This window comes from Sardina pilchardus, chromosome 9 (assembly GCF_963854185.1).
Source record: "Sardina pilchardus chromosome 9, fSarPil1.1, whole genome shotgun sequence".
NCBI lineage: Eukaryota > Metazoa > Chordata > Actinopteri > Clupeiformes > Clupeidae > Sardina > Sardina pilchardus.
Genome location: NC_085002.1, coordinates 23,779,195 through 23,792,860, shown reverse-complemented (window position 1 = coordinate 23,792,860; position 13,666 = coordinate 23,779,195). Strand labels below are relative to the sequence as shown.

Sequence of the window (13,666 nt, the reverse complement as noted above, 5' to 3'; positions counted from 1 at the left end):
TGGGACTTAACATTGGAGCTGCTCTTCGATAGGAACGCAACCACTTGGGGCGCTGGTTTTCACTTTCCCTCCCTATTCTTGTCTCTCTCTCTCTCTCTCTCTCTCTCTCTCTCTCTCTCTCTCTCTCTCTCTCTCTCTCTTTCACTGTAATGTAAATAGGAATAGGCGTTTACCATTATAAAAAAAATATATAAGTTTTAAAGCTGGCTGTGTAATGTATCGATGTAATTAACTTGGGGGGTTATCTCATTTACTTTATATATGCGTATTGTAATGCTGTTAATCTATCTGGGTGGTACTAGAAATGTAAAGTTATGTTTTCAGTTTGAAATCCAGTCAATGGGTTTCCCATCATGCAACGGTAACTGGGTTTGCCCTAATGAGCCAAGATGGCCGACTTTGGGGAGCAGCTTTCCGATGATGAGAAGGTATGAGACTGTTTTGCTGAATTAAATGAAAGTTGTTTAGGACTGCTGTTATGTTCCTTTCGGTGGTATTGCTATACGTAATGTATCGATGTAATTAACTGGAGGAATTATCTCATTTACTTTAAGTAATGTTGATAGTAAGTTAGCTTAGCGTTAGTAACATTCGTGAACTGACGTTAGCAATGGCTAGGCTGGTTGAAGGCGAGCAGCGCGAAATGAGAAGCCTATGCGTTTAGTTTTTCATTAATTCTGTCTCTGGTAGTTTCAGTTATATCGTGTTTGCCTCTGATGTTGTAATTTATACAATTCGTCGATTGACTTAATAGAGTGCAATTACTCCAATGTGATTAGCGATAGTTCTGAAATGGCAAACAAGTTCATCAGCGCTGTCAACTTGATCAGTTTAGGGCATGTGGATAATGTAGCCTAATGTGTCCATCAATAACGAATATTCTGTTTTTGACGTGTTTTGTAGTGGCATTTGCCTCGAATTTTCTAAAGAAAGGAAATTGCTTGTGTAACAGTGTTCACGGTTGAAACGTTACCCTCTTGAGAAACAAAATTGCCACATGTTATGTCGATGTATGACATAATAACTGTTTAGGGCACTAGTTGTTACAGTTGTAAACTTGCTGTCAAGTAACCGTGTAGTTAGTGCGACATTTATTGTAAAGCACCAACTTTACGCATATGCAATGAGATAAGTTTCCTCGGTTAAAACTCCAAAGGTTTGTGCACTGTTATATGAAGGTTATGATGAGTATTATTTAGCAAGTATAGTCATTTATTTATCTTTTCGGTCATGTTGCAAGGTATCCCACCCTACTAGATCCCTTACAACATTTTGTTTTGGACAGCGCCCATACATAGTTCAGCAGCCTGTTGTTGTTTCTCGGCTGTGTTATAACCGACCCAGCACTGCACTGTACATGCTGCTACATGTACACGACTCTGACGGTCCCACCTTAATCCTGTGGTCAAGCCGCTACCTGTGCAGACTGGCAGTTTGTATGAGGAGGTATTTGAGAAATGCTTAGACGGAATAAGAACTGCAGTTCACCGCGTTGGATGTCAAGAGGGAGAGGCACTACAATTATGTCGCTTGTCGCCGTTGTTATGACTAGAGTTTTAAATTCACAATGGAAGACAGGCAGGTTGCATTTCTAGTCGGCGTGATTTACAAGCGAGACATCTGCCAGTGTTGGTCAGTTATTGCCTAGTGGTGTTTAATAGATCCCCATTAACATTCTGCTTTCTGCCGTGTTCTCTTCTGTAATGGGTGTGTGACCGTGGATGCTATAGAACACCAGCCTAGGATTATAACTGTAGGGGTATTATGGGTGAATACTCTATTATTCATGTGCCATTCCTGTTCATCCACTGTAAGAGTGTGCATCTGAAATTGCTTTCCAGTGTCCATTGTATTGCATCTGTCAATGATGTTCTGTTCTAGCCTAGGCTATACTTAGGTTAAATGGACAGGGGCATCATGGATGAGGCTCTGAATTATCAGTAGGGTCAGGCTACAATATAGCTTAGTTCCTCTTAGTTTTGGCATTTTTTACTGTGTCTTTCGTCTTCGTTTGAATGTAGACACACCCTTTCCCCATTTGGTATTAGAGACAAGTTAATTTTAGGTGATAAAAATGCCTTGTTGAAGGTTCCCTTTCCATTCAGCTTGAGCAGCTGACCATGCGTTGTTTCCCCTTTCGATGCGGAAGTGTTCTCGCCCCATCACTGTGCACCAGTAACTTCCTGCCTCTCGGCGCACGGTGCCATAGCTTGCCACAGTGGTTACCACAGGCCACCCAAGCAAACAAGCAGCTTCCTTTATCGGGGCCTGCTGTCACCAACCCTGTTGCTGAGCAAGCATTGCCTGCCTGCTGCTAGGCCAGTGTTCAGCCTGACTTGCAGTCTCTCAGTAACGCTTGTTTTTGTGTGTGTGTGTGTGTGTGTGTGTGGCTCAGTGCTGCAAATCAATAAACCAAGGGTGTGAGTTTGATTGCCAGGGGTCACAGATCGAGACTAAATGCTTGCTTTACTTGTAAGTAACACCGGTTTAAAGTGTCTGTGAAAAGAAATGCACTAGTGCCATAGACACACCACACCATAGGCCTGTATGGTAACTCCACCTTCCACGTTCCACTATGGCTTCAGCCCAGTCTGTGTGGCTGGCAGGCAGGCAGTGCAGGCCGGCTGTGCTGCCTCATGCTTAGATAGGCGCAGCTAAGAAAAGCCCAGGGGAGCCGGGCCTCTCCAGCGCTCTGCTCTGCTCGCCTTGCCTGCCTTCTAAGGAGTGGCCTGCTCCCAGCCAACGTTGCCGAGGAGATCGCCGCTCAGTTTCCGTTCACATACATGGACACGCGCACACAAACATGCACATAAAAGCACACTTTCCCACATACTCACACACACACACACACACACACACACAGCCCCCCCCTTCACACACACACACACATACACACACACACACACACACACACACACACACACACAGCCCCCCTCACACTCTTTTTTGCTTTCTTTACTTTCTTGTTCTTACTTCCACTTACATTTCTCTCTCACTTGTGCTGATCTCCTGACATCTGCATTATTCACAACAAGGGGAGGCTCCATTCAAGAACAGTAGACCTGTGTGAGGCTTGTGTTCCTCTTGAACACAGACATTCAGCAGTGAACTTGAGGATTTTCCCCTAAGTATGCGTTACTCCCACTCCCAACTCTAGACTTTAAGTTAATGAGTTAAGAGGCAATCAGTTTAGTTTGGTTCAGCTCCAGAGTAGTAATACAACTCAAACAGTATTGATTTTCGACAGTATTGCCTTGTGTGTCAGTAAACCGAGGCATTTCACTTACAGACTCTCATTGTTTTTTAATTACTGTTCACATTTTAATGAGCTAGTGTACTGTAGTCTATTTGTGCATTTCATTCGAAACATCTAGGTCTAAACAATATCAAGTAAGACATCTTTTGTGATAGGCATCATGCCAGAATCCTTGTAATGGATTTCAGATGTGTGTCAAGAGTAACTACAGATCTTAGGTGCTGATGGCTCTTGTTTTTTTAAATCTCCCCTTAAATGCTCTATCTATCCTATCCACGATATTCCGCAGCCAACAATGGGGGTCGCCATGACACCGAGACGGTTTTCTATTTCCGGCGAAGCTGCATTGTATCTGTTTTAACGTGACGGTTTACGGTGCTTAACATATCATAACGCATATAAAAGTCAACTTTTCTATTTTATATCGGTTATATGTGATGCAGTATATACATGCTGAGGGCAGAATTGTCAACATTTCGAACGAAATCTAAGTTGAGGCATAACCTAGTTTGCTATGGAGAACGCACATGTTAACAGAATGAACGGAAGTTGAAAACAGTATCGTAACCATCGCAACGATACATATTTCCGGGTTAAGGAAAGAGGTGGATAGCGTACACTTAAAATATTTTTGGACATTGGTACATTTCTCCCACTTTCTCTGTACACTGTCTTCTACACTTCATCTCTAATTCATACACTTTCTCTAATTCCTACGCTGTCTTCTCAGAATAAGTTTAAACACGCCAAATTAAAGCCAAGGTTTTGATTCAAGTAAGCTCAGTGAAGACAGAACCCAGACAATACAGAGGCCTTTCTGCATCATGGAAGATAGAGCCATCATTACAGAAATGCCCAAGTGCTGGTTGGGTTCAGAGATATTAAAATCTGTGATTGACTGTACAGTTAGTGGTGGAGATGGAGTGGAGTGGAGTTTTTGGAACAACACCACCGTCATTGTTCCCATGCCCTCTGTTCCTTTCTCTTGCAGGTGCGTATTGCTGCCAACTTCATCATCCATGCTCCTCCTGGAGAGTTCAACGAAGTCTTCAATGGTGAGGAACATTCTGCTGAATACTAACTGGACCTCAAAACATGTTAACAATCAGAGTTGTATGTCTGCATTACATGAACTGGTGTTTTAATACTGTATGATGTTTTTATGGGATAGCATTGGTTTAGTTGCTTGTTGCATAGTAGAAAGAGTCAACCCTTAAGTTGCATTACAGTATAAGCAGCCTGTTCCTGAATCTTCTGTGTCTTTTCGATCAAGTGTTACCATATGACTGTCTGGAACTTAGATGCTAAATGCACAGCTGGCTCGGGAGCGGATTCAGGCCGGAAGTGGCTCAGATAGCCGCCAGATCCGTTCTTGAGCCAGAGCCTGTGTTGGACGTCTCCAGTGCCCTGATGGCTAACTGTCTGCTCCTGCTTTCCAGATGTGCGGCTACTGCTTAACAATGACGGCATTCTCAGGGAGGGTTCCGCACAGTGAGTAAACACACACACACGCACTCACACACACACATACAGTATACACACACACATACTGTACACACACAGTCTCTCTCTCTCTCTCCATCTCCCACTGTCTGTCTCAACTCGTGTCTGCTCCTTGCAGCCATATTCTGTGTCTTTGTTTGTTTTTTAAAGGCACTCTAAGCGATATTGGGTAACGCCACTTCTGTTGACGTCCAAACAAAACAGAGAGCTCTCCACTCCCTCCGCCTCCCTCCCATGCAATTGAAACTCTCCTAAATGCGCATCTCATCTGTGATTTGCTGAAACAGTTTATGGGGGTATTCACACCTGCCTTGTTTAGTTCGATTAAAACGAACTCAAGTTCGTTTCTTGCTTGGTTCGGACCTTTTTGACTGGTGTGAAAACAATCACTCGAACTCTAGTGCGGACCAAACAAGCGGACCGAGACCCAGCTGAGGAGGTGGTCTCGGAGCGGTTCCTATCGAACCCTGGTGCGGTTCGTTTATGGTGTGAAAGCAGACCGACCTCGATCCGACCCAGTTACAGAAATCTACCTTTTTTGGATTTGATGAGCTCCCGTAGTTTTTGCGCATTATGGGAAATGTAGGATAGCTCTGTGACAACAGTTGTAAGCAGCAGTGGGCTAACGCTTTTTTGCCAACAATAATTTGATTTTGCATCTCCTACCCATTCCGTCTTCCGTAGGCCTGCTGTTAGCATGTTGGACACACATGAGAGCTCTTCTCAGCTGTTTTGTTGCACGTCTTCGTCGTTGCAAAATTACGAGCATGATATTGTTAAACTTGCATCAAACGGTCTTGACGCTCAAGCACTTCTGCAAAGCTGTAACTGTATAAACTATATTGCTAGGATAATAACGAGTACAGTACCCAAACATAGTATTTACGTGGGCCAACTTTGACTTTAGCTTCCTATTCTTCACCCCACCTACACGTTTACCAGCCAATGGTTGAACGACCTTAGCACATGTGCTTTTGTTTATAAATTCTGGTCCGGTTGCAATTAATCACGGTGTGAAAGCGAACCGCACTAAAAAAGAAAAAAAGAAAAAAAAATGGTCCGGACCAAATAAGTAAACTAACGGACCTTCCTGGTGTGAATACGCCCTTTGTCTTTATGGTCCAGGCTGGACCAAGTTGTTTTGGTTGCTGTTTTAGGAGCCTGGGCTGTCCACAGAGACTGCATTTTTTTTGCTACAGTGTATTCAGGGCACACGCAGCTAGCGGGTGGTGAGATGATGTTTGCAGTACGTGACAAAAAATGTTTTAACTTAGAGACAGCGTAACATCGGTTAGAGCCCCTTTAATAGCCCTCAGGGCACAGTAAATTAATGCCCAACCCCACGACCTTCACTGTCTAAGTTCCTACTCACTTAGTCACTCATACACATTCCTGTCTATTCACCACACCAGTGTTGTTGTTTGTTTGCTTGCTTGCGTGTTTATTAGTGTGTTGTGTTTATTAGCTTATTGTTTTTATGGAGCACACTGGGCTCGCATTGGGAGCGGTAATAGGATGTGGTTTTGGGCGGGCCATGTTTGGCTGGACTCTCGTTGCTCACAGCTGGAGAGCTGACTCAAGGTGGCAGTGCAGCAGTTACACCTCCCACTAACCATAAGACAGCGATTTTATTCTCAAAGCACAAATACATTGTTTGTTCTAATCTCTGATTTACATTACCGTATGCCTTTGTTTTGCCATGATACAGTATAGACGTAGTAGTTAATATGGCATTAAACTCTACTACTACTACTACCGTAATTTCCCAAGTATTAGCCGTGGCTTATACTGTACATTAGTTTTGCCAAATTTCTTCAGCTATGAGGTTAATACATGGGGGCAGTTAATATGGTATTAATATGGTTTTGTTTCTTTTAACTTGCATAAAACACTGTACTGCGGCTTATACACAATGCGGCTAATACACAGGACATTACTGTACCACTACCACTACTACTTCTACTACTACAACCACTACTACACCACCTCACACTGCCTCATGGTTCAGTCATGACTCTCCTGACTGCTCCAGGTCCTCCTGGGTCTCACGGCCAAGGCCTCAATTCATTACATTACATTTGGCTGACGCTTTTTAACCAAAGCGACTAAAAACATTTTTACATTTTTAAGAGCAATTCTAACAGCAATTTTACAACAACAAACAAAGAAACACAACAAGTGCATTAGATGAGTGTTATTATAAGTGCATCAATGAGTGCAATTGACCACAGGATCAGCAAGACTAGTTGTAAGAGGTGCTATGAGAGGAGATGTTCTCTGAAGAGCTGGGTTTTCAGGCCTCAATTCCACAATGCTACTGTATGCTCGCCTATGAGAAAGTTGATGGAGAGCAAGTAATCCGTCGAGTTTATGCTTTGTTTTATTTATGGTGCCGTTTTTTGAAAGAACGTTTTATCAAAGGTCACTTCAGCTTCAGCTCCTAGTTCCTTGTTCAGTTGAAATGTCCGTCTGTTGCTTGTCTGCCCTGCCTCCTTCTTCTGAGAGTGCTGTGACTTTGCCAAACACATCCACGACGCAGCTCGGCTGCCTCATTGTCTTGAGGATTTGCAATTTGCTGTATTTTGAACCAGTGCCACCCACGTCTTATTGTCGGAGCCAAGCTCAGACAAGCCTTTTTCCATATGAGTTCAGAATTGGGGTTTTACAAGCTGATGCTCTGAATGGCAAGAGTCTGAAAACAGTTGTTTTTGTCTTTCTCTTTCCCTCATCAGTGCTTTTGCCCAGTACAACATGGATCAGTTCACTCCAGCCAAACTAGATGGGTACGATGATCAGGTATGGGAGGCTTTCTAAAGCAATCAAGTTCTCTGCATATGATCTTTGAGAGCACACACACACACGCACACACACACAATCCATCCATCATCTCTTTCTAGTGTTATACTATCCTACTTTTACAGTAGTGCTTATTAAGTTGGTCAAATATAGCTGGCGTCTGTCAGATATCTACATAATTCCACATAAGTAAGTGTATCCTGTGGCTCCCATCTCCCCTGCTCAAAGGTTTTGATCACAGAGCATGGAGATCTTGGTAACGGGCGGTTCTTCGACCCGCGGAACCGACTCTCGTTTAAGTTCGACCACCTGAGGAAGGAGGCGAGCGACCCCCAGCCGCATGACGGGGAGAGCGGCCTCCGGGCCTGGAGAGACGCCTGTGACAACGCCCTCAAGGCCTACGTCAAGGACCACTACCCCAGCGGAGTCTGCACTGTATGGACACACATGCATACGCATACGCATACGCATACACATACACATACACATACACATACACATACTCATATACACACACACACACGCGCACGCAGAGATACACACACACACACACACCCCTACACACACACACACAACACACACACATTCACACACACACACATTCACACACACACACACACACATTCACACACACACACACATTCACACACACACACACACACACACGCGCGCGCGCGCATGCAGAGATACACACACCCCTACACACACACACACACACACACACACACATTCACACATACACGTATATATCATATGAAGCACAGTCTCAGAGTCTACACTGTACAGACAGCACTACTGTTTTGTCCTCAGTTTTATCAAACCGATGTCTTGCATGTAGACGAGAATAATACATATTGTGTACATACACACAAACATACTTTTTTCTCTCATACATGCGCACACACACACACACACACACACACACACACACACACACACACACGCACACACCATGGATTTAGGAAAGTGTAGTGTTCAAGTGTTGTGTCATATGAGACAGCCAAACTATCATATCACTGCTGAGAATGCTGTTTCTGTTATGACACCAGTGAAACCAAAACGAATGTCTTTCTGATGAGTGTTTTGTTGCACAAAGGCCTTCTAAGTACAAAGAGGAATTGTGTTCTTTTTTAGTCATGTTGTGCTTTTTACTTAGGTCTACGGGAAAACCATTGACGGGCAGCAGACTATCATTGCATGCATCGAAGGTCATCAATTTCAACCAAAGAACTTCTGGTAATGCATTTATGCATTCAAAACAGTGTTGTTTCTTACTCCATGTCTAGCCCAGAGGAATAGATTTTTATAAAATACCCGTAATTTCCCGACTATTAGCCGCGGCTTATACATTGATTTTGCAAAATATGGTCAGCTATGAGGTTAATACAGGGGGGCAGTTAATATGGTGTTAATATGGTTTTGTTTCTTATAACTTGCATAAAACACTGTCCTGCGGCTTATACACAATGCGGCTTATATGCGGGAAATTACTGTATTTGGCTATTCTGACCACATATTTGACCACTTATTTTCATAACTCATAATTCCATGAGCTAGCTGAGGCATGTGAATGTTAACATCAAAATGTCCTAAGTATAATGATGTCAAAATCTGTAGACTTTTGAATAATGTCCCACTGCATATTCTGGTCACCACAGAGCTGAGTGATGGGTGACTTTGATTGACACAACCTCTGACCTCTTGCAGGAATGGCCGCTGCCGGTCTGAGTGGAAGTTCAGCATTTCCCAGTCCTCGGCTCAGGTGGTGGGGGTCCTGAAGATACAGGTGGGCAGAGTGAGAGGCCTGACAGATGGTGTGTGTGTGTGTGTGTGTGTGTGTGTGTGTGTGTGTGTGTGTGTGTCTGTGTGTCTGTGTGTCTGTGTGTCTGTGTGTCTGGGTGTGTCTGTCCGTGTGTGTGTGGGGTGGACGCTGTCAGACTGCTGTTAATAACTGGCCCCCAGGACTTTGTGTAGTCTGTGTAATCAAAGCCACATCTGTTGACCTCGTAAATAGAATGAAGTTTATCTGTATGTGTGTTAAAAGAGGCATGCTTATGAAAGGTATCTTTCATTTTACATCTGAACTTATTTTGTCACTTGCCAAGCACCTACTTAGGCCTACTAATTACATCTAACGAAAGCCAGATCAGCTAATGTCAGCTAGTACAGTAGGCTCTTATCCAAGCCATTTGCTGCACAGTTATTGCATGCACTTTGAAGGAGACACAATAAGAGTACAGCTATGCTTCAGCAGGTAACCACTTGCTTACTTGTGTGGTTATAATTATGACACTGAACTCTTGCGCCCTCCTTCATGTCTGTGTGTCCTGTCCCTTAGGTCCATTACTATGAAGACGGAAACGTCCAGCTGGTCAGTCACAAGGACGTGCAGGAGACGCTGGCCGTGTCTGTGAGTAGCTCTCCGGTGGTCACTGTTTGGGGACTCGGCACATGACGCCACGTGAGGGTCATATAGAGCTAGACAGAGTAGATGTGAGGAACGATCTTTTGATGACTTCCTGCTTTGCAAAGAACCACAGTGACCGTTATTGCTATAAATTATTAGCCTGGCTAGCGCCACTTCTCAATGGGAACCAAACATTCATTTTCTCGTATTTGGAAAAAAATGCCCAGATCTGTTTATTGGGCGCCATGGATGTCTATCAAATGTGTCTGTGCATAGCTCACCATCTTCTTGCTTTCCCCCCTGTTCTGTGATTTGTCCCCTATCTCAGGCAAAAATTAGGGCGGTAGTTTCCAGACTGCCTTAGCAGTGTGAATCCAATTGCGCGCAAGGCAGCATGGGAACACCCAGGCTAAATATGATAGTAAATTCAGAATAGTGTCTTGATGCATTTGATACATTTCTGATGCATCATGTCTAAACTGCATGACAGTATTTTATGCAAAAGGAAAAAAAAAGAACACATGTATTGACTGCACCCATGTGTTAACCACTGTTTATTAAACACTTTATCCCAACATAGAATGCTATATGGTCACTGATGTCAAGCTATCCGTGGCATGAAATTAAACCACTCAGTTGTGGGTTGAGTGCCTGCAAACTTCTCGTTTTGTTCAAGAAGTCTTTAGAGTCAGCAGTCAGTCAGACATCTCAAATCAAAGAGCTTTAATTCACGGTAACGGAGACCTACATCTTTTTGCTAACAAATACGGTCTAACGATACAATACAAAGTTACACGTTACATGGCGTGACAAAGATGACATCTCAATTTGTGGTATGTCAATCATTTCATGACCACGTCACCCAACTCATCAGCATTGACCACATAAGGCTGTATCCCTTAGCAACCGACATCTCTGGTATTTCTCCAGGCTTGACCTGGCCCCTATAGATTAGGAGGAAGGTGCCAGCCTTCTCACTTAAGATGGCGCCTCGCCTCCAAGGCCCACACTATCTCAACAGAACCAGCACGTATACATATAAATGTCATATAAATGTTATACGTAAACAATAAATGCCTATTCTCTGTGTAATTGTATGAAATGCCACCAGTGAAGACACACACACACACACACACACACACACACACACACACACACACACACGGCCTGTCCTCCACAGTCCTGCCTGTGCAGGGCTTATCAGTAGGCAGGCGGCTGCATCCCTCAAGGGTTGTGTTTACTCAGAGGGCAGACGTGCATGTAGTCTCAAAAATACCAGTCAACCTGCAGCTAATGCCCCCTGCCTACTCCTCATACACACACACACACACACACACACACACACACACACACACACACACACACACTCACTCACTCACTCACGCTCAGACGTCTATAAATCTCTCGGCCCCCTCTCTCTTTTTGTCCAGTTTTGTTTTCTGTTTAGTGTTTTCAAGCTGCTGTGTGTCTGGCTGTCTGTGTTGCTGTTCTCTCCCAGTGCCTGTCTCTCCCCTCCCATCTCTCTTATTGTCGTCTTCTTCACCTTCATCTTCTATTTGACTCCTCTCCCTCCTGCCCCTCTCTTCCCTACCGCTCTGCCTTCTCTGTTTTCAAACATCTATCCACCCATTTCATTCTCTTTTCTCATCATCATCTCTCTCTCTCTTTCTCTCCCCACTCTCTCTCTCTCTCTCTCTCTCTCTCTTTCTCTTTCTTTGCTGTTTTGCGGTTGGCTGATTCACTTCCTCCCTGCCTAATAGCCTGAGAGGAAGTGAAGTGTGTTTGCAGGCGACTGGTAGAGCCGTAAACAATGTTCTACCTGTCACACAGCTCAGCCCCTCCTCAGACAGTGTCCCACACAGTACTATTTTAGATCAGTCTTTCAGACGTTCCTCTTTCCCCTTTTTATCTCTGCTAGTCATGTGTTGGACTCTCTGTCTCATTCCCTGTGTGTGTGTGTGTGTGTGTGTGTGTGGTTGTGTGTGTGTGTGTGTGTGTGTCTGTGTGTGCGCGTGTGTGTTTGTTTTCACAGAATGAGGCACAGACGGCCAAGGAATTTGTCAAGATCATTGAGAATGCGGAGAATGAGTACCAGGTTTGTGTCCACATTGTTTCTGTCTTGCTCCCATACTTTGATGATGAATAAAAACAGGAAGACCTCTTTCCAGTCTGCCGTTACTCTCTTCCTCGGTCTACTTGTTCACCTATTCCATCTTATCTATCCTCTCTACTTTTCTTCCACATCGGTTGTGTCCCTATTATTTCCCATCCCTCTGACTCATTCATTCTCTCTCTCTCTCTCTCTCTCTCTCTCTCACTCGCTCCACCCCAGACGGCCATCAGTGAGAACTACCAGACCATGTCCGACACCACCTTCAAGGCCTTACGGCGTCAGCTCCCCGTCACGCGCACCAAGATCGACTGGAACAAGATCCTCAGCTACAAGATTGGCAAGGAGATGCAGAATGCTTAGGGTTGGCCTCCTCGTCGTGGACTGAAGGGGCCTGCTCATGTTACACGGTCAAGCGAAGAGAAGCTGGGGCAGGGGAGGGGATCTAGGAAGGGGGGGGGGGGGGGGGGTGTTGCAGCTACTCAGCCAAAGCTGACTCTTCCCCTGCTGTGCTATGCTGTGCTCACAGTCACCTCACGTGATGGAGTGCTATGTCTCTGTTATTTCTTTTAGTTTCAGTCTGTTTTATTTGTATGAAAGCCAAGGTTGCTGTTGTTTTTTGTTTTGTTGGGTTTTTTTTTGGTGGTTTATTATTGTTGTCATCCTGAGAGGCGAAACTGCTTTCCTCCGCTGCAAAGCATCGGAAAGGTGACGCTTTCGTTTTGACTAACTGAGATGAGCTGAGATGAGGCTTTTTCAGTATGAACAAATTGCCCCCACACTCCAACTGCACACACACACACACACACACACACACACACACACACACACACACACACACACACACACACACAAACACATTCTCCCTCTCACACACATGTGCACACACAGACACACCAGGAGACTGGGAAGCCAGGTCATCCTCTTTTACTGTACGTCACTCGATCGTATTAATCGCAGTGCTTAGTGTGATCTCCAATGCCGCCATGGGCCATTTTAATTGCACTTTCATGTAACAAACTCTTTGGCTTTAGCCTCACAAGTCTTGACTATTCGGCTCACTGATGTCTCTAAATTGTTCATGAGAAAGTTGGCACCATTTGAGGATCTCCTCTGGTTATGTTCAGCTATGCCACACTCTCCTGGACATGACTTGTCGCTGACCTCTGACTCAAAAAGATTAGCACTGTGCATCTTCGATCTTTCCCATGGTAAAGGAAATACAGCTGTGTTACTGACAAATCAAAAGTATTTCTTGCTGCCACACGGTTACACACAAAGGGATTATAGGGCTCCACTCACAAGAGGATGATGTTATTAATTATTAAAGGGAGCATTTTGTCACGGTTGTCCCTGCTTCACATGAATTCATGTACTATAGTGTGTTTTTTTTTCATATTCTATACAAACTACTGTTATTTTGCCTTCCACTCATTTCAAAAAAGGTGTTGAAAGTCATGACACACCCTCCCCCACATCCATGTCCTTTACTTAGCTTTTATTGCTATTTTTTACAATATGTATGAACAAATCATGTATAAATCAAAGGAATAAAGGATTTGCACCAAATGATCTGGTGAAAGTATGTTTTGGG

At 44.2% G+C, this 13,666-nt stretch overlaps 1 protein-coding gene across 1 annotated transcript; it reads left to right on the top strand.

The window, feature by feature from the left end:
- The first annotated feature begins 305 nt into the window (after positions 1-305).
- Positions 306-12,528, top strand: LOC134093106 (F-actin-capping protein subunit alpha-1). The gene is made up of 10 exons (XM_062546426.1): positions 306-428; positions 4,248-4,311; positions 4,696-4,747; positions 7,492-7,555; positions 7,784-7,990; positions 8,712-8,791; positions 9,263-9,341; positions 9,894-9,965; positions 11,995-12,057; positions 12,295-12,528. Exons 1-10 carry the CDS (start codon positions 390-392, stop codon positions 12,433-12,435), a joined length of 861 nt encoding a protein of 286 aa, XP_062402410.1. The 5' UTR covers positions 306-389; the 3' UTR covers positions 12,436-12,528.
- Positions 12,529-13,666: the final 1,138 nt, after the last annotated feature.